At 45.7% G+C, this 26,301-nt stretch overlaps 1 protein-coding gene and 1 non-coding gene across 3 annotated transcripts; one reads left to right on the top strand and one right to left on the bottom strand.

Annotated features, from left to right (window-relative positions):
- The first annotated feature begins 11,058 nt into the window (after positions 1 to 11,058).
- On the top strand, positions 11,059 to 11,165 carry LOC130885380 (U6 spliceosomal RNA). The gene has a single exon (XR_009058149.1). It is a non-coding gene; the product is annotated as a U6 spliceosomal RNA (small nuclear RNA).
- Positions 11,166 to 16,047: 4,882 nt separating this feature from the next.
- Positions 16,048 to 25,424, bottom strand: Otx2 (orthodenticle homeobox 2). 2 transcript variants are annotated; one of them, XM_057786378.1, is made up of 5 exons: positions 25,339 to 25,424; positions 25,110 to 25,183; positions 20,538 to 20,753; positions 19,465 to 19,640; positions 16,048 to 17,653 (listed from the first exon to the last, which is right to left on the bottom strand). In XM_057786378.1, exons 3-5 carry the CDS (start codon positions 20,632 to 20,634, stop codon positions 17,033 to 17,035), a joined length of 894 nt encoding a protein of 297 aa, XP_057642361.1. In that variant the 5' UTR covers positions 20,635 to 20,753; positions 25,110 to 25,183; positions 25,339 to 25,424; the 3' UTR covers positions 16,048 to 17,032. The 2 variants fall into 2 exon arrangements, with proteins under 2 accessions (XP_057642361.1, XP_057642362.1); XM_057786379.1 differs by having other exon boundaries at positions 19,465 to 19,616.
- Positions 25,425 to 26,301: the final 877 nt, after the last annotated feature.

Below are 26,301 nucleotides of genomic sequence, written 5' to 3'. Positions count from 1 at the left end.
TCCTTGAATTTTTCTTACTACACCCATATCCCTGTCCTCTGGGTAAAACAAGTGCAGACAGTACCAGCCCAAAGCTGCTGACTGTTTTGACCGCCCGGGGATAACAACATTGATAATGCTAATTATACCGACAGGAAGCCTTTTTGTTTGTTTGTTTTTTGAGACAGGGTTTCTCTGTATAATAGTCACAACTGTCCTGAAACTAGCTCTGTAGACCAGGCTGGCCTTGAACTCACAGAGATGTGCCTGCCTCTGCCTCCTAGAGTTCTGGGATTAAAGGAGTGCACCACCGGTCCAGGCCTTACAGGAAACTTTTATGGTGCAGTTTCCATTTGCTAGACACCGAGCAGAATTCTTTACTCCTCAAGCCTAAAAGATCTACCATGGTATAGAGAAGCTTGGAATTAACCAAGAGCAGCCATGTCCAGAGGCAAGTGCTGAATTGCTAGTCTAAAGTACTCCCTAGTTGAACTCAGGACCAATGTCTTAAATAATAATGATAATTATTATATAATAAATATAATATGCATATTGATTTTACATTTTCTAATACAACTAAAGTTGTGCTTTGTGTATTACTTTTCTAGTTGCTGTGATAAAATAACCAATAAAGGTGACTCAAGGGAAAGGGGTCTATTTCGGCTCAGGGGTTGAGGGCATGGTCAGACCATCACTGCTGCAGAGTAGCAAGTGGCTGCTCACCCTGAGTCTGCAGTGGGGGCAGAGAGGGACTAGTGCTCAGGCTTAGCTAGCTGTTACCTCCTCTCTTTAGGTACGGGGCTCCAGCGCATGGAGCAGCGCCCCCTCCCTGAAATCGAGATGGGTCTTCCCACTTCCATTTAATGGAACTCAATGGGTAACCCCTCACAGGCCTGCCCAGAGACTGATCTAATCTAGATAATCCTTCACATCATGCCCAGAGGCCAACCTAATCTAGATAATCCTTCATGGTGTGAACATGGTTGTCTCCTAGGTAATTCAAGATCCTTTGAAGATTAGAACTTACACTGTAGCCAAGGTTAACTTCAAACTATGGCAAATCCCTCAAATACTGGAATTACAGGCAGGAGCCACCCGGCCCCCACTACTGCTTGTAGAGCTCATTATTAAATTATGTTAGATAATAAGGTTTCTACAGTTTGGGGAGTCTAGAGATCAGATGCCCCCCCAAAAAAAAAGTCAGTCTGCAGATGAGGTTGTGGAAAATTAATCAAAACTCAGAAAAAATTAAGAATCTTCAGAATGAGCTAACTACGTGTTTACAGGGGAAGCAGAGACTTCCTTTGTCCCAGATCTGTCCAAATGATCAATGAAACAAATGGAAGAGAGACACGAAATGAAAGCCCATTGCTAGAAACAGTACATTTCCCATTTGATTATGTTATCCTGTGTGTAAGAACGTGGGGATGAATGTATGTTTGTATACCATACATGCAGGTGTGCAAGTGTAGGAGAGGGCCGCTTGTTGGTTCCTGCTGCCCAGAACTGAAATAATCACACAGAAACTGTACTAATTAAATCCCTGCTTGGCCCATGAGCTCTAGCTTCTCATTGGCTAACTCTTACATCTTACTTTAACCCATTTTTATTACTCTGTGTATCACCACATTGCTGTGGCTTGAGGCTAAAGTTTCCAGCCTCTTTCTCCAGTGGCTCCATGACTTTTCTTTGACTCTGCCTCCTTTCTCCCAGCATGCAGCCTAGCTTTCTCCACCTAGTTCTGTTCTTCTCTGCCATAGGCTCAAAACAGTTCTATATTCATTAACCAATCAAAGCAACACACAGACAGAAGGCCCTCCCACACCATGCAGGTACCTGAGGAGGCTAGAAGAGGGTATGGGATTCCTTGGAACTAAGGTTACAGGTGGTTGTGAGCCACCCCTATGTGGGTGCTGGGAACCAAACCTAAAGCCTCTGAAAGAGTATCCAGTGCCCTTAAACCACTAGAGCATCTCTCTAGAACCTGGCTAGGTCTTGAAAGAGAGACAAAATCAGTTATTCTAATTTTTACCAGTTTAAGATTTAAGTGAGCCAGGGTTTGGTGGCACACACCTTTAATCCCAGCACTCTGTAGGCAGAAGCATATTTCAATTTTTGTTTCATGTGGACTTAGCCACAAATCATACACAGGATAACAGTGTTCTGAAATGCACTGCTTTTTCTTTTTCTTAAGCGGTGTCTCTTTAAAAGCCACATATAATATATCCACCTGCTGTTACCCTGTTTCCTCACCAGTAATTACAGTGCGTATTTGTTTGCAGCATCATTTCCTTGGAGAAGACACAAGACAGTGGATTGCAAATATTCATTATTTCTTTAAAAGTAGGGCAGCAAATGAAAGCTGGAGGGATGACACCATGACACTGTGGGAGAGCATATTGTTTTCTCTGTCACTGGTGGCTGAGGATTGCAATCCTGCAAGATACCCTAAGTAACATTTTTACTTTTACCACCACCACCACACAAAACTTAAAAAACCATATTATTAGGACTGGCAAGATGATTCACTAGGCAAGGGTGCCTGTGGCCGGCGCTCATAACCTCAGTTCAGTCCTGGGGACCTATATCGTGTCAGGAGAGAAGTGGCTTCTGCAGTTGTCCTCTTACCTCCACACAAACAGACAAACAAATGAATGAATGAATTGTTTAAAAATTAAAGCATGCCAGGCAGTGGTAACGTTTGATCCCAGCACTTGGGAGGCAGGGCAGGTGGATCTCTGTGAGTTCAAGGCCAGCCTGGTCTACAGAGCGAGTTCCAGGACAGCCTTGCCAGGATTGCTACACAGAGAAACCCTGTCTCAAAAAACCAAGGGGTGGGGGGGAAGGCATATTATTAAAATACCGTTATTATTTTGAGACCTCCTTAATTACAACAGTCTGATTATATATGTGTGTGTATATATTATATATGTGTGTATATACACACATATATGTATATATATATAATCAGACTATTCTAGAGAAATCTCGTAAAATCAAATAACCATTTAATGAGAGCATTGGGATAGGGGAGAAAAAAAATTCCTTTAGAACAATAAAAGTATGTTTCTAGGATTTCACACTAGAGCCAAGAACCACAGGACATGAGGCTGGGGCGGTTTCCTCTACATATGTGAGAACTGCTTCCCCACAGCCACTTAGCCTTCTTCCTTGGGGCATCACCACACGGAGCACATCTTATTGACTAGGACAACCTTTACTTCATCTCTATTGCTTCCCTCAGCCGTGAGCTGCCACCAGTCAGTCTATGGTGGTCTGTAATGGCCCTACCACTTGCAGACACTGAACCATTCTAAAGCAGTTGATGCTGAGTATAAGAGTCAAATAATCCCAAGCTAACCCCGAATAGAGCATTTTAAGGTTTTTCTTTATTAAAAAAGAAAACTCAGAGAACAGAAACATGGGTCCAACCTCAAAGTATGGAGCGCAGGAAGAAGAGCTCAGCTGGGCGGGATTGTGGACTTTTGGGTACCCAAAAGTCATGCCCCAACCTGGTCCAGCCTCTTAAAGGCCATTGAGTGAAGGAGATTCCCCATCAAGCAATAAAACCAGTTCCAAGACTTGCTTTTTACATTTTATATTTACATTTTTATATACATATATACACATACCTTCATATATAATACACATTAAAATGTAAACACACATATATGCATACACACATATATACATATAAATATACCCATATACATACATATATATGCATGCATGCGCGCACGTGTGTGCGTGTGTGTGTGTGTGTTGGAGTGTGGGGGCAAAAACCAATCATTTCCAGAAGTTTTCTAGTTACAGGCATGTTGTTCACAGTTTATTGAGTAGAGACCTTCCCAACCTTTTAAATTTGTATTGGATTCTAAACTCACACATCTTAGCTCTTGGACATTTTCTTCGATAAAGCCCTCCTACTTTTCAGTCCAACAAAGACCAAAGACTTTGGATATAAATTTTTTTTAAAGTAACCACTGAAGAAGAGGCTTCAATTGTGCAGGTCTAACCAGCAATCTATGGAAGGCCACATGAGTCGCTCAGAGATAACACCCTTGCCGTTCACCTTGCGGTCACCGGTTTGAATCAAGCAGAGATTAACAGTGTCCAAGGGTTGTTATCATCTGATGGTGGCTTGGGAGCTGATATGAAATAAATTGCTAGTATCTTGCGTCTCCTTGCCTGAGGTCACCTGGTTCAGACTATTTTAGGACCAGATCCAAATCTGGGCTGCAATGGTGACTCTAAATGGAAACTTCTGCAAACGGATCAAATGCTAAATAAACCTACAGATTATACTTCTTCTTGCAGTAATGGAAGATAGCCTTTCAGACAAGGGCAGCAGTAAGCTGGGCAGTTTGGGTCGGGGAAGACAGGCAGGGTGTGTAGATGGAGAATATCGGGCCTGTGCGTGTATAATTCCACCCTTGACTCTCTCATTCCGACAGTGCAGACACATCTTCTTCCTGACGTCATCCTTTACAAACCACTTTGTCCAACTTCAACAGTCATCAAACTTTAAAGGAAATAAACTTTAAAAAGAGCTGGGCATAGCAAAGCATGTCTCTAATCCTAATGTTTAAGAAGATGAGGCAGGAGGATCACAGCAGGTTCCAGGCCAGCAAATCTTAAACCAGGTAAGGATACATGGAGAGATACTGTCTTAAGATGTCTCAAATTAAATCAAACAAACAAATGAAAAATATCTCAACAGAAAGATTGGGTAACTGATGCATGATTAGAAAGCTTGAGGAAAAAAAGAGGGAGAGGGGTGGAGGGGTAGAGACAAGACACTAGAGGTCAACAAGAGATAACATAACAATTTAAGTGAAATTTTCTAACTTGTTAATTAGGGTTAAATAATTATTTGGTTGTTTTGTTTAAACAGTCCTTATGGTCTAAATGAAAATACTCTACTCAGATGCGCAAGTGTGTGTGTGTGTGTGTGTGTGTGTGTGTGTGGTTATGGTAGACTGTACATTGAGCTCTACTGCTGTGCTATAACCCAGCACAAATTTTCTTCTTTGCATTTTACTTGAAACTATTAACCAAATTCACTACAGTTTAGATCTATCTTAGGTTTTTATTTCTGATTCTTCGAGACAGGGTTTCTCTGTGTAGCTTTGGAGCCTGTCCTGGAACTAGCTCTTATAGACCAGGCTGGCCTCAAACTCATAGAGAACCACCTACCGTTGCCTCCCAAGTGCTGAGATAAAAGGTGTGCGCTGCCACCACCTGACCTGTCTTAGGTTTTTGATGCTGTGAAGAGCCACCATGACCACAGTAACTCTTATAAGTGAAAAAATTTAATTGTGGGGGCTTGTTTGCAGTTTCAGAGGTTCAATCCATTATCATCATGGAAGGGAACGTGGTGGCATGCAGGCAGACATGGTGCTGGTGCTGAAAATTCTACATCTTGCAGGCAACAGGAAGTCAACTGAGTGTCACATTAAGGGAAGCTTGAGCAAAAGAGAGCTCAAAGTCTGCCCCCATAGTGACACATTTCCTCTAACAGGGCCACACCTCCTAGTAGGGCCACTCCATTTGGGAGCCATTTTCTTTCAAACCACAGACCTGTTATTAATTTAAAGTTTATTATAAATAAAGAGCTTCATGAAAAACCATTCAAATCAGGACTACCTGGGTGAGACTTAGAAATGTAGGGACTTACTCAACGCAATGCTCATCAAAATCCCAGCAAAATTCTTCAAAGACCTCGAAAGAATAATACTTAACCTCACTTGGAAAAGCAAAAAACCCCAAGATAGCCAAAACAATCCTGGGCAATAAAAGAACTCCTGGAGACATCACAATCCCTGACTTCAAACTCTACTACAGAGCTATAGTACTGAAAACAGCCTGGTACTGTCATAAGAACAGACAGGAGGACCAATGGAACCAAATAGAAGACCCGGATATCAATCCACACATCTTTGAACACCTGATCTTTGATAAAGAAGCAAAACATATCAAATGGAAAAAAAAGGGATATTTAATAAGTTGTGCTGGCATAACTGGATATCAACATGTAGAAAAATGAAAATAGACCTATATCACCATGCACAAAACTCAAGTCCAAATGGATCAAAGACCTCAACATAAAGCCAGCCACACTGAACCTTATAGAAGAGAAATTGGGACATACACTTGAACACATTGGTACAGGAGACCACTTCCTAAATAGAACCCCAGCAGCCACAGACACTGAGAGAAACAATTAATAAATGGGACCTCCTGAAACTGAAACGCTTCTGTAAAGCAAAGGACATGGTCAACAAGACAAAATGACAGCCTATAGAATGGGAAAAGATCTTCACTAACTCCACATCAGACAGAGGTCTGATCTCCAAAATATACAAAGAACTCAAGAAATTGGTCACCAAAAGATCACATAATCCAATAAAAAAAAATGGAGTACAGACCTAAACAAAAAACTCTCAACAGAGGAATCTCAAATGGCTGGAAGACACTTAAGGAAATGTTCAACATCTTTAGTCATCAGAGAAATGCAAATCAAAACAACTCTGAGATTCCATCTTACACCTGTAAGAAAGGCCAAGATCAAAAACACTGATGACAACTTATGCTGGAGAGATTGTGGAGAAAAGGGAACATTTCTGCATTGCTGGTGGGAATGCATGCTGGTACAACCCCTGTGGATGTCAGTGTGGTGATTTCTCAGAAAACTAGGAAACAACCTTCCTCAAGACCCAATAATACCACTTTTGGGTATATATCCAAAGGATGCTCAATTGTGCCACAAGGACATGTGCTCAACTATGTTCATAGTGGCTTTGTTTGTCATAGCCAGAACCTAGAAACAACCTAAATGCCCCTTGACTGAAGAATGGATGAGGAAAATGGAGTACTACACAGCAGAAAAAAAATGACAACAGTTTGAATTTTGCAGGCAAATGGATGGAGCTAGAAAACATTATTTTCAGTGAGGTAACCCAGACACAGAAAGACAATTATCACATGTACTCACTCATAAGTGGTTTTCAAACATAAAGCAAAGAAAACCAGCCTACAAACCACAATCCCAGAGAACTTAGACAACAATGAGGACTCTAAGAGAGACTTACATAGATCTAATCTACATGGGAAGTAGAAAGTAGAAAAAGACAAGATCTCCTGAGTAAATTGGGAACATTGGGGACCTTGGGGGAGTGTTGTTGGGAGGAGGGGAAAGACTGGGAGGGGAGCAGAGAAAAATGTAGAGCTCAATAAAAATCATTTAAAAAAAGAAATGCAGGAACTACTGGTGTGGCCTTCTCTCTGTGTATTGCTTTTCTTGGTTAATGAATAAAGAAACTTGACCTGTTGGTAGGACAGAACTTAGGTAGGCAGGAAAGATGGAACTGAATTCTGGGAGGAAGAAGGCAGAGTCAGGAGACACTGTAGAGCCGCGCCAGAGTCAGACATGCTGGAACTTTGTTGGTAGGCCACGACTTCATGGTGATATATAGATTAATAAAAATGGGTTAAATTAAGATGTAAGAGTTAACCAATAAGAAGCTAGAGGTAATGGGCCAAGCAGTGATCTAATTAATACAGTTTCTGTGTGGTTATTTTGGAGCCAAGCTAGCCGGACAGCTGGTACGAACAAGCAGGCCTCCCTCCAACAAACTTCTGATATTTTGTTTAAAACTAAAGCAAGCTTTTAGCCAGGCGGTGGTGGTGCACATCTTTAATCCTAGCACTCAGTACCCAGGAGGCAGAGGCAGATCTCTATGAGTTCCAGGTTAGCCTGGTCTACAGAGTGAGTTCCAGGACAGAGAAACCCTGTCTCAAAAAAAAAAAAAAAAATTATAAAATTAAAATAAAAAAAGCAAAGGAAATAAAACAAACATTTAAGAAGTTAAATGTAGCCTGGTGGTAGTGGTGTACTCCTTTAATCCCAGCACTTGGGAGGCAGAGGCAAATGGATCTCTGTGAGTTTGAAGCCAGCCTGGTCTACAGAGCGAGTGCCAGGACAGGCTCCGAAGCTACAGTGAAACCCTGTCTCGAAAAACAAAAACAAAAACAACAACAACAAAAAAGTAAATGTGGATTTGCCTTCTACAGGGTTGCCATCTTGTCTTGTGGTTGCTGAAAAGCAAGGCTCCACCTCTAAGTTCACCGATCAGTAACAGAACACATGCACCACAGAGACAAGTGGCTGTTCATTCTGGATGGTTATCGATCCTGCTGTATATTTGATGAAGGTGGTAAATCTACTCCCCAGAAAACCTATACTGCATACATGAGCAGAAACAATACTCCACAAATTGCTTGAAGGAAGCTGTTCATTCTAGGAATTCTGTAGTCAAAGGTGCCTGAACCACAGGATAAAAATCTCTGAGAAGGGTATCAATCAGGTGCTTTTTATTTAGTTTTGTTTTTAAACATCTTTTGCTTAGTGGTGGTGGCACACACCTTTAATCCCAGCACTCGAGGCAGAGGCAGGAAGATCTCTGTGAGTTTGAGGCCAGGATGGTCTACAGAGCAAGTTCCAGGACAGCCAAGGCTACACAGAGAAGCCATGTCTTGAAGAAAATGAAAAAAAATTGCGTTTATTTTATTCTTTGTGCGTGCACACACACACACACATACTCACGCACACATACATACACACATTCACGCACACACACACAGGTCTATGCCAAAGCATACATATGGAGGTAAGAAAACAACTTGCAGGACCCATGTCTCTCCTTCCAGCACATGTCCTTGGAACTGAGGGCATCAGGCAGCAAGCATCTTTACCCACCAAACCAACTCCCCCTGCCATTGGGTGTCTTTTATTTAAAGTCTACACTGCTATTTGACAACTTCATCTATACACATGCATGGGGAAAGGAGGTGAATGGATGGGGCTTTGTGCCCATTTTATTATATTTTTGAGATAAGGTCTCTCCTTTATGTAGCTCTGACTGTCCTGGAACTCACTTTATAGACCAAGCTGGCCTCAAACTCAGAGATCCACGTTCCTTTCCCTCCCAAGTTCTGAAATCAAAGGGGGTGCACCACCATGCCTAGTGTATGTGCCTATTTCAAGTGATCAGAAATCAATTAGTGGTTTGGTTTAGTCAACTTAAATTATATGTAACTGAAAATATGAATGCCTGTTTGTGCCAAGTTCCTATTCCTCCTCTATCTCTAAATAAGAGGAACCTAGTCCATGGACAATTTTAAGACTAATTAAAATTCATGATTTTATTAAATGTGAGTAACCAATAGATGAACCCTCTAAAGCTTCAAGTGACAGCTTAGACAAGAATTCGAAATAAAATCAGTTTTATCAACCAAAGAGCTGCTGAACAATTCATTTCAATTATAGACTATCATTGACTTAAAAAATATGTAGCTTTCTCCCTCCTTCTATCCCTCCTTCCTTCCCTTCCTCCCTATTTTTTATGGCAGTACGGGGAATCAATCCTAGACTTCATACGCAAGGCAAATGTTCTACAACTGAGCTGTGCTGTGGCCTCACTTGGAAATTTATTATAACTTCGAACACCACACATATCACATTGTTGCCCAGATATCTCCCTTGCGTGTTAAAATGTTCCTACTACTAAGCAATACATTTTATTCAAACCAGAAAGAATGTAAAGGTGACTGAATGTACAATGTACTTGGATTATCAGTAGAGAAGCAATGGGCCTGAGTGCACCAGGTGTTGTTTAAACACTCTTCTTCTTCTTCTTCTTCTTCTTCTTCTTCTTCTTCTTCTTCTTCTTCTTCTTCTTCTTCTTCTTCCTCCTCCTCCTCCTCCTCCTCCTCCTCCTCCTCCTCCTCCTCCTCCTCCTTCTTCTTCTTCTTCTTCTTCTTTTTTTTTTTCCGAGACAGGGTTTCTCTGTAGCTTTGGAGCCTGTCCTGGAACTCCCTTTGTAGACTAGGCTGGCCTCGAACTCACAGAGATCCGCCTGCCTCTGCCTCCCGAGTGCTTGGATTAAAGGCGTGCGCCACCCATTAAGCCAATTCGTTAAACCAGCCGTCTAAATGGGCCCTGGCACTGGATATCAGGCAGTTCCATACACCAGCTGGTAATTCCGATTGGAACCGGAAGCCACAGCGAACCGCCTCTAGGTTCTGGGTGTTGGGCTGGACGCACTTCCGCAAGGACTAGGGACATTGCTGACTGTATTCTCCCTCCCTGAAATACTTGGTTCTGGGATGCAGGCGAAATGCAGGCCTGGATCCCTGAAACCAAACCTAGCTCAGCTCCTGCATCTGTTCACCCCAGGGAGCTGAGGGAGGAAGCCTGTCCTTAGCCGGCCAGCCTGGGGTTGTGCTAAGGTTCACAAAGTACTGGGGCCCACGTGGCAGGATGAGAAAATCACTACATCCGGGGGTGTCACGGTCCTGCCACCACCCTCGGATCATCCCGGTTCGTGTGGCTCTCGGACTTCTCCAAGGGCAGCATCTCTCGACTCTGCTCCGTGGGGTCAACAAGAATGTCCGCCCCGCGGGGGACTTGGAGGCTGGACCACGTGTAGCCAGAGGGGTTTTGTCGCTAACGTTTTGAGGCCATTTTCTCAGAAAGGTGCCAGTCAGAGGCTCAGGTTTGGAGAGTCATAATTTTAGTGTACCATGCAGCTGACCAGAGAGCTGCCCCTCAGACACTTGAGTATTTCTCTAATATCCCTGGCTAAGGTCTCTAGACTCTCCAAAAGACCAGAGCGTCATTTAGGGGTGCCGTGGGGAAAGGGGATGTCCCCAAGAGGGTGCAAGTGTTGACTTTGCAGCCAGAGGCGACCTGGCTGTCCGCGCTGTTCCCAGCGGTTGCTTGTTGAGTGAAAGGTGGGAGTGGAGAAAGGGAAAGCGGTGCTTTTGCCAAATATTCCCCCAAAGCCCCGGAACCCACTCCTTCATGCCTCCTCCATCAGGTCTTCCGCACCGTGGCAGCGCTCAAAAGCTCCCTCCCGGAGAGCTCGGGGAAGGAGCAAGCAGTCTTGTTGACCTCTAAGCTAACTAGCCCGAGAAAGACCCAAGAGCGCCGATGTCCCGCCCCCCAGCCCCCCGCAAGGGCTTGGAACTTCCAAATCCAGTCTTTCAGAAAGAACTCCATTTAAGCCCAGGGAATGGATGCTCGCTTTGACAGCACATATACTAAACTTAGAACTATACAGAAAAGATTAGTTTGGGCCCTGTGCAAGGATGCCACGCAAATTCACGAAGTACTCCATATTAAAAGAAAACCAGGGAAGGGAGGGACAGTGGCTCAGAACCCATCTCCTTACATCTGAAGGTGACCTTATGAAAGTCAGGTTTTTCCTCTTCTTCCCAGAACAGTACTGGTTGTTCAGAGGTTAAATGATGAACACATGCCCAGGCTTTGCTGGGAACAATTCCTTTTCTTAAGAGCATCGCGGGGGGGGGGGGGGGGGTGATTTAGCTGTAAGCTGATAATCGAGTAGCTGTGGTCAAACACCCCTTCCCCAACCTCACTATTCAAGACCATGTGACCACATAACGCCCATTAGGCCCCAGTAATCCGCTATCAACACGTTTTGCAGCCATTTGAATGTTAAGGAGATTTTTATTAATGGTTCATGATCCTAAAATGTGACCAGTAGTTCTGGAGACATTTTAATAACTCCGAGTTTTGATTATCTGGTTGTAATGTAGTCTAAGGCTACATTACATGGAGGTTAAGGTTGTGAGATTGGGATGGGCATTCACTGGACGCCAATACCAGTCGCTAAGAACTTACACTTCAGTGGTGACCTGAGGATGTGGGAACAAAGGTTCAGGGACAGTGTTTCCCAGGGAATATTTGTTGGTCCCTTCAGGAGCCGTCCAATGTGGTGGGGGGAGGGGGTAAGAGAAGTAACCGCACCCAATGCCTGCTAGGAATGGATACCTTGTTTTTAAGGAAGCCCTCAGGGTGGAAATGGTCCCCAGGGACGTCAAGTGGACTCAGTAGCTAAATCCCGTTCCCATCCTTGCAAAGAGGCCAGTTAAGACTCTGACACTACAGGGAGGGTGGCAGGGGATTCCATCTGATTCAGGAACATCCTTCTCCCTTCCTGGAGCCAACACAGGGCAGTTCAGACCTTACTTACTAGCTTACCATTGCGTTTGCTATGGGGTTCTTTTTTATTCCGCTTGTTTGTTTTCTTCAAACACTGTTTCCACTAAGAACTGGAGGTAGAGGATGGAGAAAGTTGGGGAGTAAAAGTTAAGTCCTAGACCCCCATGCCGTCAGACTTTCCCTCTAGGAGAAAAACACATTTTGAAGTTGCCCTTCCCAGGAGATGGTGGCGCAGCTGCCCTGGCACCTACAGTCATCTTTGGCTAAATGGATTGGACCTCGTAGGGCTCCTTTATTTGAATCTGCTTATTGTCTGTTTGCAGTCAACAGCGGGTTGGGTCTTAAACATAAAACATAGTGCTGGCAGGAGGGGAAGTCTGACTGATTCTCTTTAGCATTTGGGAGGGACCTCCTTTGGTCGCGAGGGCTGGTGCATAGCAGAAGGCTTTTCAAATGCATTACCTGCTTCCTCCTCTCCAGCCACTTCCGCAGACACAAGTTACTTGCTTCCGTTTCCTCCAAACGCTGCCACCAGACAAAACTACCTTTTCCAAATACTGTATACATCCTGTTTGAATTGAGCATAAAACAATTTTTAAAAAAACACTTCTCCAAGTCACAATGCTATTGGCAATTGGAAGGAGAAGCTCCAAGCAATTCCACACTGTTTCTCAATATCATGGTGAACAACAGCTTTACTCGTAATGTTAATTCTGTCTGAGATAAACCCTATCGTCAGTAGTTGCACAGCCAATCCCCCCAAAATGTCGGGGTAGCCCTCCTTAGGGATTTTGCAGGAGTAGACAGATGGTCTTTGGACTTTTATGCCCCACCAACCCAAGGGTGGAAATGGGGTTTCTGGGAGAATCAGGTTTATCAGGGCAACCTGCCCTGACAGGGTGAGAGAGGATTAGAAAAGAAAAAGCAGGGGTCCTTAGTGCTCTGCTCATAGATATGAGTATGCAGATGTCGTGATAGGGGCATAAAAAGGGCTGCGTCCTCCTGATGGTTTAGGAAGAAGGCAAGGATGCAGGCACAGGTCAAGGACCAACAGAACACAGCGTCTTGCATCCTGATTTCTACTTCTATTTGTATGGGATGCCCGTCTTCTTTGTGTACGTCTTTTGCATGATTAAAACACACCTCTGCATGCAAGAGACCCCACCTAACATCAGTACACCTGGTTTTGGGTTACAGCGTTGTCTTAATAACAATAGTGAGTTTCTCACCAGGTGTGAGGTTCTCGGCTTTGAACTTCCGTTTGTCCGACTGGCGGTTTCTGATTAATTGGAGACCGGCACTTGTGTGAGACCTCTGCCTGCAGGTACTGGAATGGGACGAACTGGCAACCTGGCGACATCCATGACAACGAAAGGAGTCGCTTCCCCATTCCAGAACTTGCTTCTGACCCTCTAGGCTGCCGCACCGGATCCCAAACCAGCCAACGCTCGTGGGGAAAAGAGGCTGAGTGCCAAAGAGTTTCTCAAGCTTTCGAGTCAGTACCCGGCTCTCAAAAGAGGGCTCGAAGTCAGTGTATTCACTACCTAAGCACCTGGTTGTCCTTGAAATTCCCCAAGGGCAGACACAGCTGGGCGCCCTGGTCCGAGGCGCTACAGGAGCCCTCAAGCCGAGCGACCAGCTTTCCCCAAGCTTCCGGGAGCAGCTGTCCTCTCCCAAGTCGCCTGCAGCGCAGCCCCCACCCCCACTCCCGGAACCCTGCAAAGCCAGCCATCCGCGGTCTCCTCCAGACCGACTTTCCGCAGTGCTAGCCTGATGAACGCCGCTCGCCGGCCTCCGGTACGCTGAATACAGGTCGCTCGGACGCAGGACGCTTGCCTCCCAAATTGCTTTCCAAACCCCGAAATTGCCTTGACCCCTGAACTCCGCTGGGCTTAAAATATCCCAACGACACCCACCCCACTAGGGTTCAGTGGCTGCGGGCGTGGCAGGGCAGGGTCGCGCTCCCCCTGGCCCTGGCGGCGACGCCTCGTGCTCTCCAGGTCTGGGGACTGGGTTGAAGGGACCTGCTAGTCTGAAGCGAAGTCCGGGACCTTGCGGGAGCCCCACGAGAGAAGACAGCCACTTGGCTAGGCCAGAGCCTTCAACACCAGCAGGGCCGAATGCAGCCCAGAGCCCCCGCCCAAACTCTGATTCCCCCGGGCACAGCTGGGACGATTTTCCTGGCAAGCTACTGTTGCTGGGAAGGGCAGCCCTGAAGAAAGAGGGTCCGAGGCCTTCGGTGCGCTGCCTCGAACAACCAGGGCACCAGGCTCTTTCTGGAAGCTGTGCCCGGCCTCCGCAGCTGTTCTTTCCGGATATTTGAGTGGAGGGGTGGGTAGGGACACGCAGACACAGATGTGCGATTAGGAGCCAGGAGGAGTCGAGGAAACCATTTTCTAAACCTGGAGGTTTCGAAAGCCGGAACTTAATTAGCTTGATTGAATTTCTCTTCTTATCTATGAAGGGAACACTACCAAGGTGAAATCCAAAGAGCCAGGCATATTTGTAAGAGCGAGAAAGGTTGGATACAAGTTTTGAAAAGCCAGTCTGTCCCCCACACCTCACCTCTGCCCTCCCAAATGAAGGTCGTGTCTCCCGCTGGCTTCTGATTAAGCAAGCGACTCCCTGACTCATTTGGAGGAGAGTCATTTCAGTACCAAATATCAAGCAGTATGAGACTTCATTAACTTCATTAAACCCAGTCTTGATTAGGAGTGGCGATCAGAACTCTGGCTATCTTTAAGCCAATGCTAGCTTCCCATTCACTCCCGTTTCCCTTTGATCGTGGGAAATCCTTTCTACTTTGGTAGTTCATTCAAAGCAATTGAACTGTGTGGTCTCAGTTAAACGAAGTTGTGCAGAAGTGATGGAAAAATTGGTTTTAGAGACCTCCTTTAACTTCGTGTTCAGACCCTGAAGAAACCAAGTCTTTGCTGAGCAGCCCTAAGCTTGCCAGATACTCATCCTGTTCTTACTAAGATTTCTTGAAAACCAATGGCAATCTGAGAAATTGGTTCCTTAGGAGTTACTTTACTATTGCAAGGAAAAATGTGCAGCATAAACAAACAAACAAACAAACTAGATCTGGGAAACCTAAAGACCCTGGGGTCCCAATATCACTTCAGGGAAGACTACAGAAGACGAATTACCTCCAGGTCCAGGAGGATCTAGCTATCCAGCTCTGCAGTTATGATGGTTGCAAAATACTGTTTTATTTAGCAGTAAAACGACTTGACTCTTTAGGCCAAGATTAGGTGAGATTCAAGAGTACAGGCGGAGATGGGAAATTAAATAACCAGAAAACAAAATGGTTGCAACAGCTAACCTTCATTTATAGAGTTACAATCATGAGTCATTGAATTTGGTCAAATTTTAAGAACATAAGAAGTTTAAGATGAAATTAAATAGTTGTACCACAATTATTGGCCATTTTTTCTGGTAACTCCTACAATCAAAAAAAAAAAAAAAAAAAAAGGGACTCTCTCCTTTCCCCAGAGCCCGCGCGCGCACACACACACACTGACCAGGATGCCTTGTGTTCAACTACTGAAATTATAGGTTTTTAAAGTTTTCTGAAACTCTTTTGTTCAGAAATCATTTCTGCCTGAGTTGCTTTCAGATTCTGATTACACCCATGTTTACCTCATCTTTTTTTTTTAAGGAAAAAAATGTCCTTAGAGAACTGAAACAAGAAATTCTTGCCATTCTCTTTTTCTGAGATACTCCATTTTCTCCTAAACATACAGACACACGCACACACAAACTAATCTATCTACAAAACACCTCAACCAAGCGCCTACCAAGTGACTCAAGCTCCTGCAGGGAGGACAGGGCGATTGGGAGCCGCCACTTCCATGTGGAGCAATACTGAGGGAAGGCAGCTCACAAACCATGTCGTTCCTAAACTAGTTCAGCCAAAGGAAAAGCATAGGAAGCAAAGTCACTGATTTCAATAAACACAGAAGAAGGTGAGGCTGAATACAGGCTTTTCATTCATAAGCAATGGTATAAAATTAAACTAGACCCAGTGTTGTGCTAGAACCATTTTTAATATAGTCATACATATCTGCCAAATCCAGGGCGAAAGGGTTTATGCATATAACTTCCAGTTAACATCTGCAAGCATAAATGACAATGATCTCGGTTTAAAATTCATCAGGGTCAGAGCAACTGATCAATGTCTTTTTACTGCCAGGCTTACCAACGTTAAATTACGGACGAATCAGGGTCCTTTTGCTTCTCCTCGATCCTTGACCAGAGACAGCAGGGCAGCTCACCTCCAGCCAAAGGTAATCTTTCTAGACAGTATTCAGTTGCTCTGAATTTTGCTTACAATTATAACCTATTTAATCACAGAAGAACCCCTGCATAGGTGGGGTTCAAGGTTGCATACAACAACAGGAGATCACAGTTTTGAAGTCTAGCACAGATTAAAAACCACAGATGTACCATTTATATAAGACACACACTGATTGTCTCTTAAACTACATATTGACTCCTTATGAACATTATTTTTTTTTAAATAAAGTAGTGCATCTAGGACAATCAGTCGCACAATTCACACAGCCCTGAAAAGGTTTTCAGTGCCAGCTACCAGTTGGTCATGAACCGTGAATGAGTCTGGGACACTGTCCATTTCTGAGATTCAACCAAGGATTGGCTAAAACACCTCTGGCTTTGAAGGGTTGGGCCTTCTCTCCCTTCCCTTATAACCTAGTTTGGTTTGATTTCTATTTTGAGTGATGTTTGGTTGCATGACTAGAATATATTTGATCAATCATTTGCAAATCAGAAAACCAATGATCTAGAGCTATGACGGAATCTTATGATTGGTTTGTCCATTTCAGGTTGCTGTTTGATAGGCCCCTCTAAGGCCCTTCATTTTTCCTTCTATGCCTCTCGGGAACTTTGATCAGGAGTCTGAGCATCATCCCATCTAACTCTTTTAACCAATGCCTGGCTAAAACTGGAATGTCCAGCCCAGCATATTTAAAAATCACCCACAAAAATAGGTTCTACAGGTCTTCACAAAACCTGGAATTTCCACGAGGATGTCTGATCTTTATAATCCAAGCAGTCAGCATTGAAGTTAAGCTTCCAGGAGGCAGTTTGGTCCTTATAATCCAAGCAATCAGTGGTTGAGTTAAAACCCAAGCTTGAAGCTCCATATCCCTGGGTGGGAAGAGAAGCTGGGGACTGATTGAGATGGCTGGTGACTGCATTGGGACCCATGGGACTGAGTGTGGCCCCCGGTCCAGGAAGCTGGTGATGCATAGGGGTCAAATAAGATCCACAGTCCATGCCCCCAAAGTAGGAAGTTGAGCCAGCATATCCTTGACTATAACCTGAAGCCTGAGTATAGGTCATAGGATAGGACCTTTGCATGCAGGAGGAGGAGGTGGACAAGGGGTCTGACAGTGGGGAGATGGAAGCCGGGCTCCAGATAGACACAGGAGCACTGCTGCTGGCAATGGTTGGGACTGAGGTACTAGAGGGGGGAGTGAACTGGCCACTGGTTCCACTCTCAGAACTCACTTCCCGAGCTGGAGAGGTCTTCTTTTTGGCAGGTCTCACTTTGTTTTGACCTCCATTCTGTTGCTGCTGCTGTTGTTGGCGGCACTTAGCTCTTCGGTTCTTAAACCATACCTTGAAAGGGAAAGAAATTTCTTTAATGTGGTCATAAAAACTCCGTAAGGCCAAGAGTGGTCCTAGATTGCATGGCCAAATGATCAGACAACTTCCTTTGCTGTTAGAGACCATTGACTCCCAAGGTTCTTCCACCTACATCTCCCCAGTTGAGGGAAAGTCAACCTTACATACACATAGTTCATCATACAGAATTTAAGATAATCACTCTTAATTGTGAGCTAAAACTTCTCTACCTTGCTTCCCTATTTCACCTCTTCTGCACAGAGAGAAGAGAGAGACCTAATTGTATTTTGGGATGACCTCAAAATAGACGATATCTATGTCTTTCAGAAGGAAGCAGTCTGGTGCTACATGCCACCGAGAGCAGACTTTTAGTTCAAACAGTGTACATTGCGCTGTCCAGGAAGCAACAGCTAACAGGAAGGCTGGCTCCACGACCTAACATTTTGTCTCTCTTAGACGCATGAAAGAAATCTCCAAGACATGCTCCTGGGGAGGAGATCTGAGCCAGTGTCTGCTGAAAGACACTTTGTACTGAATGAAAGGACTTGTGTGGCTTCTGCTTTGAACTCAAAGGCAGCCCTCAAAACGAGTCTTCAAGACTCAAGACTGTGCCTTCACATTCACGCCCAGCACACTCTGTTCTGTTCGCTACGCTGACTCACTGATTTGTTCACCTGAAAAACTCTGTCACTCTGAAAATTCCCTCTACCACCCTTGTGCATCCTCTGCCAGGCAGGAACTTATGATAGAAACTGCTGGCATTTGACTTAGCTAAAGGTCCTTGAGGGGGAGGGGGGCACACAGGGTCTCTTCATAGAGCTGGCTGTCCTGGAACTCGCTCTGTAGACTAAGCTAGCCTGGGACTCAAAGAAATCCACTTGTCTATTTCCCTTGTGCTGGCTACAGGTCCTTGCTTACTCTGTTGAAGGGGTTCTCCATTTGCAGGTCTTGTCACTGCAGTGCCCCCAAGGCCAAGCTCAGCTCCACTAATCACCCTGAGTCAGTTTGTTTTCAGGGAGGGCTTTGGGTCAAGAATTACAAGTGCTAAAATTTTTTTTCCAACCCACTTTGAAAAATCCTGTTTTCTGCTTTGTAGTTCACAGTGACGTCTGACACGTTCAAAAACATGTCCTACCCAAAGGAGAGTGTCCTGTGTGTGTGAATGAGGTGCCAAACACCAGAGTTCCATATAGGACTTACTCTCCACTCAAGAGGGAGTTGATTTTTCTCCCTTTCAGGGTAAAATGTGGAGGGAGCTAGAGCAAGAAATGGGGATATCTTTCCAGATATTAAGAATATAAAATTTTATCTGTTAATTGACAGAGCTAGAAACTGTGTCCTGTCCTCAGTAAGCCAACCCCACACACATTATGTCATTTTATTTGGTAAAAGCACCATTTCTGACTGTCACCAGAGCAGGTTTGGCCTTGAGAACATCATTTGCTAGTTTTTCCATGTACTTAAAAAAATTTCTTTTGGACTGTCAAGGAGCTCTACTCCACGGGCCGTTTCCCACACACAAAGTTCACCGAAGAGGATGTCCACACAAGGACAATATGACTATCCTTGAAATTTGCCCTGACTGGACCTGGAACTTCAGGGGACTCTGAACCCCAAAGGTTCTAGGACTTGGTGTTTGCAGCTGAATTTGCTACTCTTACCTTGCAACCAGGCCAGAAGACCCTGGTTAATAGAATTAAGCACGGACAGAAAGCAAAACTAGCCCCTGAATGTGTGTAGCCAGTACACACCAAACTTCAGAGAGGGTAGGCTCAGGAAAGACAGCGTCTCGATATCTGCCCTACCTGTACCCTGGACTCGGGCAAGTTGATTTTCAGCGCCACCTCTTCTCGCATGAAGATGTCTGGGTACCGGGTCTTGGCAAATAGAGCTTCCAACACGTCCAGCTGTGCCCTGGTGAATGTAGTCCTCTCCCGCCGCTGTTTCCGGGGGGTGGCTGCAGGACAAGAAGCCCAGGGCCCTTTAGGGTGGGGGAGCAGTTTCTCAGTCACAGCACTTTTGCCTGGGTCACGACTCCCACACCTCCACCTCCCACCACATTCCTACCAAGGACCCCCGACCCGCACCCCAGAACCTCGCAGCACACTGCACCCCAGCAGACTACGAAGCATCGCTTGGAGAACTAGCAAAATAAACTGAGTAAGACAATTTCCACTCCCACGTCCGATTCTGGAAACAAGAAACAACCGCCGGACCATACTATCAACAGAAGTGGCTGTCTAATAAAGTTAGAGGCTCTGCAAGGATCAGCGGCTGGAAATGACGCAGCAAGAGTGGAGCCAGTTCCCACGGTATTTTAGCACCGCAAGAACCTTTGTTCTTGCATCTTTAAAATGCGACAATAGTTTAGACTTGAGTATTTGTTGCGGGGCGATGTGCCCGGGAAAGAAAATGGCTAGCACCTGGAGGGAAGCCACACCTCTAAGGATTAAAGGGAGGGGGCCTGGAGGTACCGGAAGCCCCAGGCAAGGCCTGGAGAACTGTATAGGACAGTAGGGGAGAAAATTCGATTGCTCCCCGGGCGGTACTAGCTAGGAACTGGGCGTGCAGAGTAGGCAAGAGAATGCTCAAGTGACAAGGTCAACAACCTTCCACGACCCTGTCCAATGAGTGTCCCGAAGCCACTCTAATTAAGAATGGAGCAGTGAGATTTTCTGTGACTGCTTCGGACCCCAGACTCGTCTCTTTCCAGCCTCTTGTTCCCTCCTGGGTCAGTAAATGCCCCGTAGCTCTCGGCTGCTTCGTGACAAGGAAAACAAGAGTGGAGCTTGAGTGAGGACAGTGAGTCCTCCAACTTCGGAGCTCCTGAGAGGCGAGCGTGGGGAAGGGCGTCGAGAATGTCGCGGGACTCACTTACCCGGGTACCCCACGGAGGGATGCAGCAAGTCCATACCCGAAGTGGTCAGACTCAGCCCATTGACTGCGTAAGGCGGTTGCTTTAGATAAGACATCATGCTAAGGTTGTTTGGAGGTGCAAAGTCGGCCCAAATTGGGGGGACCCAGCCGGACGGTCTCGATTCGCCTGGAGTGGACAGGGTCAGGGTCCTTGGTGGGTGGGTTTGAAGCGATGGAACTGAGGGCAAAGCAAACAAACAGAGGTGCTGGTTTACTGCTTGTGAGGGAGCAGCTTCCTCCGCGTTCCATCACTAACTAAAAAGAGCCAGGGCGACGCTAGACACTGGCTTTAAAAGGAGTTGCAGATGCGCCCCCCGCCGTCCCCCCAGCCCCCAGCAACTCCACAACTAGAGGGGTTGGAGCGAGACCAGATAAACCTGTCTTCCCCACCCCCACCCTAAACTTAAAAAAAAAAAAAGACCCGAGGAAAGCAATTACAATCTGCCTTCCCCAAGAACAAAACCCCAAGCCTCCAAATGCACACATTACATTCCTATCCCAACATTTGCATAGGACTCATTGGCTGGCACTAGCTAATTGTCCCAAACAAAACTTGATTGGGGCCATTTGCAGAGACAAAGAACTCTTTGGCTAAATAAATAATGCTGATAACAAAGACCATTGGTGAGAAACAAAGAAACAATTCAAGAAATCTACCTCTTCCCAGACTGTTGCCTTTCCCTGGCAGAGATTTTTAATTATCTTAGCTTTTTTTTATTACCACTTTCAACTGCTGTGAATCTAAAATGTAAATGCATTTAACATTTAAAATACCAACTTGCTGAACAACAAACTTGAGAAAACTGCCCAACCATTATGATTCCACATTTGAAGTCATTTCCAGTAACCATTTTCACCTAATTAGTAGTCTGGATAATTAGATTTTGAGGTAAGTAACAGATTTATTAGGGTTTTGTAGGACCTTGATTATATGTGTCTAAAGAACTATAGCTAAATAAACAAGTATTTAACTTTTAAGTGACACCCATCAAATATTTAATTTAAACATACTGGGGGGGGAGTCTTCAGGCTTGGAATGGGGCTTGCCAGAAATGTTGAAGTTAGACACCAATCAGAAAAACGGTAGGCCCCAACATTTTGCAAGTGGGAAGGGATGCATTGGTAGGGCAAGCTGCTTCCATGTTGATTTTGATAAGGAGTTGCAGATCCTAGGGGAGGCAGATTTTAGGGGATTTGGAGTTCTCCGAGGCTGCACCAGATTCCTGCTAAAAGGAGCTGCCTTTCCCACATTTTAGGTTCGAAATAGATGAACACTCCAATCCTATGAAACTAATAGGGTTTCTCTTTACCTTCTAAGTTTCCTATAATTACACACGAAAAAGAGCTTGAAAGAAAAGGAAAAGTTATTTATGTTCCTTTGCTGAGTTCCCTCCCCCAGAGTTATGTTAATATAGGCAGGCGGCATCCAAGACTGGCTTTTTGTTTTCCTAAAATTCGGCACCTATTTTACCAAAATCTCTGCTTGGAAACTTTGACACTCTTAGAAACTTCCTCAAAATGGCGGCTACAAGATTGCGAGTTACCTTTCTTTCACCTTCATAATGAAATTCTATTAATGAATTTAAGGACGGTAGATTTTCATATTTACCTCGCTTAACAGACCAAGGAAAAGTTTCTCAAACGGAACTCAACCACTGCGACTTCCTCCTGATTTAAATTCAGAACACAAGTCATGTTTTCCCACCCTAAAATGTGATTTCTTAAATGTCCTCCTTAAAGAACTGGATTATTACTGGCACAGCTAGTTGCTCTTAAAAAAAAAAAAACCCACTATATTCCTCCTCCTAAAATCCAGCTGTGAAAGTTAACCCTATTTAAAAACACAGTCATTGCTTATTTAGATGATCTCTACTCTAAAGAGGAAGTTCTTTGAAAATATACCCTTACCCCCTTGAAAAAGTTCTAAACCAAAAGTATAGGAACCAAAAATCATATCTGATGTTAAGATGGGGAAATGTGTTTACCGGCCTAGCTCTCACCCAACTAGAAATGTCTAAACACATCTTTTGATAAACGCCTATCTATGTTCCACCATAAATGAGATCCTTCTTGGAGACTCAAAATGGTTCACAATCTCAGGGTAACCTGTTCTCACTTTTCCTCCTGGGGGAGAAAAAAAAAAAACAAAACGGGAGAGAAAACCCAAACCGCGGGGACTTCTTCACAGCCAACCTAGATAATAAACGCTGACGGAAGAAGACCGCTGCGGGCCCTTCCATCTAACTTTCAGTCCGGTAAGGATTCCACCCTGCTTCCTCTCCACGCACAGTGCAAAGAGGGGTGGGGGTGGGGACGCCCTTCTAAGACTTAAGACTTAATGTGACCGCGAGGCGAGGTGGCTTCTGAGAGCGCATACCTAGGAGGAAACGGCAGTAGCGTGGCGAGTCCCCGAGTGCCCTCACCTCCAAGCGACTAGGTCCGGCGTCCCTGCCCTGCAGCGCCGCAGATCAGCAGCCCTGACGCCCAGGGTCCCTCTCCACTGCCTGCGCCGGCCTGCGCAGCCTTATATCTAACGGTCAATTCGTGCAATCTGTCGCTTCCCCCTCCACACCCCCTCCTCCTTAGTGTTTTTTTTTTCTTCCAAGAAGCCCATCTACCAGTTGCTGTTCCTCGCTCAATAATAATTACCTCGTCCGAGAATTAATTATAATAAATGTTTTCTTGATAAACTAACGAGATAATCCGAGGGGCACACGTCCCTTAATTACAGGCGGTCGTGCTCAGCTCTGCTTCTCGTCCTGGCTGATTAATTTTCTGCATGATGTAGAGGAAACAAAACTACGTGCACTGGTGATTGGCCTGCGGCAGGGAAGAGGACCAAGAACTTGGGGGGGGGGGGTGGTACGCGGACCTTTGGAAAACAGCCGGCGCTTGCCTCTGCCGGGTTAACTCGAGTGAGAGTTTCTGGCCTCGGGGAATCAACTACTTCACCATCCGCGAGGGAAGGAGAAAGAGGTGTGCCAAAATGGTTGGTCTTGATTATTAATTACAATTTGGAGAAGCCCGGATGCTAGGTCTGGAAGGAGAGGCCTGGAAGTCTACCTTATTTTGGGGAAGGAGTTTGCTCAACTCCACTCTTGTGCTAAGAACTTTCGGTGACCAGAAAAAGACCCGAAGTGAGCCGGCGAAATCCTGACCCATTCCCAAAGCTCTGGGATGGAGGACACAGTTTCAAGGGAGAAGCAGCTCCTCTCCGGGTCCCCTCCCCGAGTGGTGTACCAACCACCGCAGGTCCACGCGCCTGGGCCTTCCGTCCGCACACTGCTTCTCTCTATAAAGGACGCGTCCGGATCGGGGCTCTAGGGTTTCCAAGAAAAACGTGTCGCGAAATCGGGCCCTAGCTTTCAATAGTCACTTGAACGCATAAAACACCGCCACTTCTTCGGAGTTTGCCGCGCGACCCGTCATCGGCCAGGCCGGGTGCAGGCCGAGAGCAGAGGCCGGCCTTGACCCAGGACCCATTATTGTCCCTGAGCTTGAGAAGGCACTACGTGAGCGCGCAGCGGCCCACGACGCTACCCCAAACCCAGAAAGACCGAGAAGCCCAGATCTCAGAGGAGGAATTCCGGTCTTGCTGACTGGGAACAGCCAGACGCTCACCCCCACTTTTGACCGTCCTAGGTGCGCTCAGAGGCTGCGACGCGCGTGCCCTGAACTACCTACCCCCGGCAAAGTCGCATCTAAAACCCTGTCTTACTAGTGGCCTCGGCCTCGTGATCTGTCCCGGGGACAACGACCACAGTGTGCAGTGCCAAGGGTGGGGGAGCTGCACCCCGAGGGATAAGGAGGGAGTGATGTAAGGATTGAAGAGCCCTAGAAGCTTTAAGAGGCGCCGAGCGGAGCTGCTCTAGGCTAGGGGAAGAGGGGACGAAAGAAGGGAGCTCAGGCAGCGCGGGAGTAACCAGACGCCCGCGCTCCCGCCTCCTCGGTTATCCGCTCGGATTTCGGCTCGGGCAGTTGACTGGGGGCTCAAGAGGCAACCCGCGCGGTCCCAGCCGACTGACCGAGGAGCCAGGCTTCCGGCTCACCGGCCTTCGGAAGCGCCCACATTATTAGCATTGTTTGAATTTACCAACCTAGGTACGTGCACAAGGATCATTTTGTCGCAGACTCTAAAAACGTCCTTGGGATCAAACCTAAGGACTCCAGCTAACCTAGGGGCCAAAATACAAAGCTCGCGAGGAGAAGCCATGAATAGCGTGGTCATAAGAACAACCCCCCCCCCAACACCCTAGATTAGACTCGTAGGATTTCCACGACGTTCCGCCGCAGCGGTGACCCCCAGAAGCACGCGCTGTCGCTCCCTCCCACTCCCGACCTCTTCTACAGATCTTTAAATTTTCCTGATGGCCATTATTTCGCCTTAAAATTCTCCTAGAAAAAAAAATACATCAGCTAGAGAGGAACTCTACATCCTCAGAGTTGCACGAGAACGTCTATTGGAGGTGCGGGGAGTCACTGCAGACTGGGGAACACAAAGATATCGCCATAGACAAGACAGACGGACACTTACCTTACAGCCGCATTGGAGGTTAGAAAAGAAAAAAAAATCAAATTATCCTTCAAAATTCCAAATAGCCAGCTATCCTAAAAGAAATCAAGAGTATTCAGTTAAAAACCTTGTAGTCTTCACCCTTCCATAAAAAGTCAAACATAAGCAAAAAAAAAAAAAAGTACTCCTTTTTTTAGAGAAGAGAAAAATGAGAGTTGTAAACAAGCGTGTGTCCGTCTACGATACGTACAAAGTAGACGTGGCGACCGAGCTGCTCTAGCAATTTTTTATTTTTAATAACAGTGGAGGCTGAGTTGGAGCTGAGGAAGGTTCCGCTCTCAGGGAGATTTGCTGAGAAAGCGCCTCTCTGGCAACTTTTTGACGCAAACTCTCCAACCAATGGCAGGGAGAGAATGATTGACACATCTAAGCCAGAGGGAAAATAATAAAAACACACAACAGGGGGAGGAAAACAGGCCGCTGCTGCACGGGGGGAAGAGCAGGCAACAAATCCAGGCCTCCGACACTACCAGAATGTTCTTAAAAACACTGGGCTGTCCTTAAAATATACGTTATGGGCCGGAGCATGTGAACTAATTGTATAATTAGAACGATGGACAGGAAGGCCTTCCCTTCGGTCTTTCTTCTTCCTTTACACCCTTTCTTCTTGTCCTCTGTTTTCGTTTTTATTTTAGGGAAAGGACAGCAAAACCACGTAAGACAGGAAAATGAAAAGATTTAAATCAAAACCGGAAAGGGTGGGAGGGGAGGTAACCGATTTTTGACTCCAACATTAGCATGAATGTGTGGTGGGAGGTAGGTTCACTCAAACTCAGGCTGACGCTTAAAAATACGACTGTGTCCCCTTAAACAGGGCTAGACGGCGCCGACCGAAAAGCCTATAAGGAAGGGAGCCGGGACTGAGGTGTGGACTTTCAGTGAAGACAGAGATAAATCCACAAGGCTGTGAACTAATTATTTGAAAACTTCACTGTCCTCGCTGCTCTTCAACCCCTTACGAATAACTCCCGGTTTCGGAGCTCTGGGTTTCCGCGCAAGATTTTTCAGTTTGAGAAGCCCAGAGCAAGATGGAGGGAAAAAAATCGCCAACTCCCAAATCTACCCCCAAGGCTGGTTGTGGGCCAAGGAGGGGCTATTTCAAATCTCTCGGGTGTAAATGTTGGGTGGCAAAAGCCCCCAGTGGAAATAGTTT

This window comes from Chionomys nivalis, chromosome 12 (genome assembly GCF_950005125.1).
Source record: "Chionomys nivalis chromosome 12, mChiNiv1.1, whole genome shotgun sequence".
NCBI lineage: Eukaryota > Metazoa > Chordata > Mammalia > Rodentia > Cricetidae > Chionomys > Chionomys nivalis.
The sequence above is the reverse complement of the archived record's forward strand: the minus strand, read 5'-3'. Positions and strand labels throughout refer to the sequence as shown.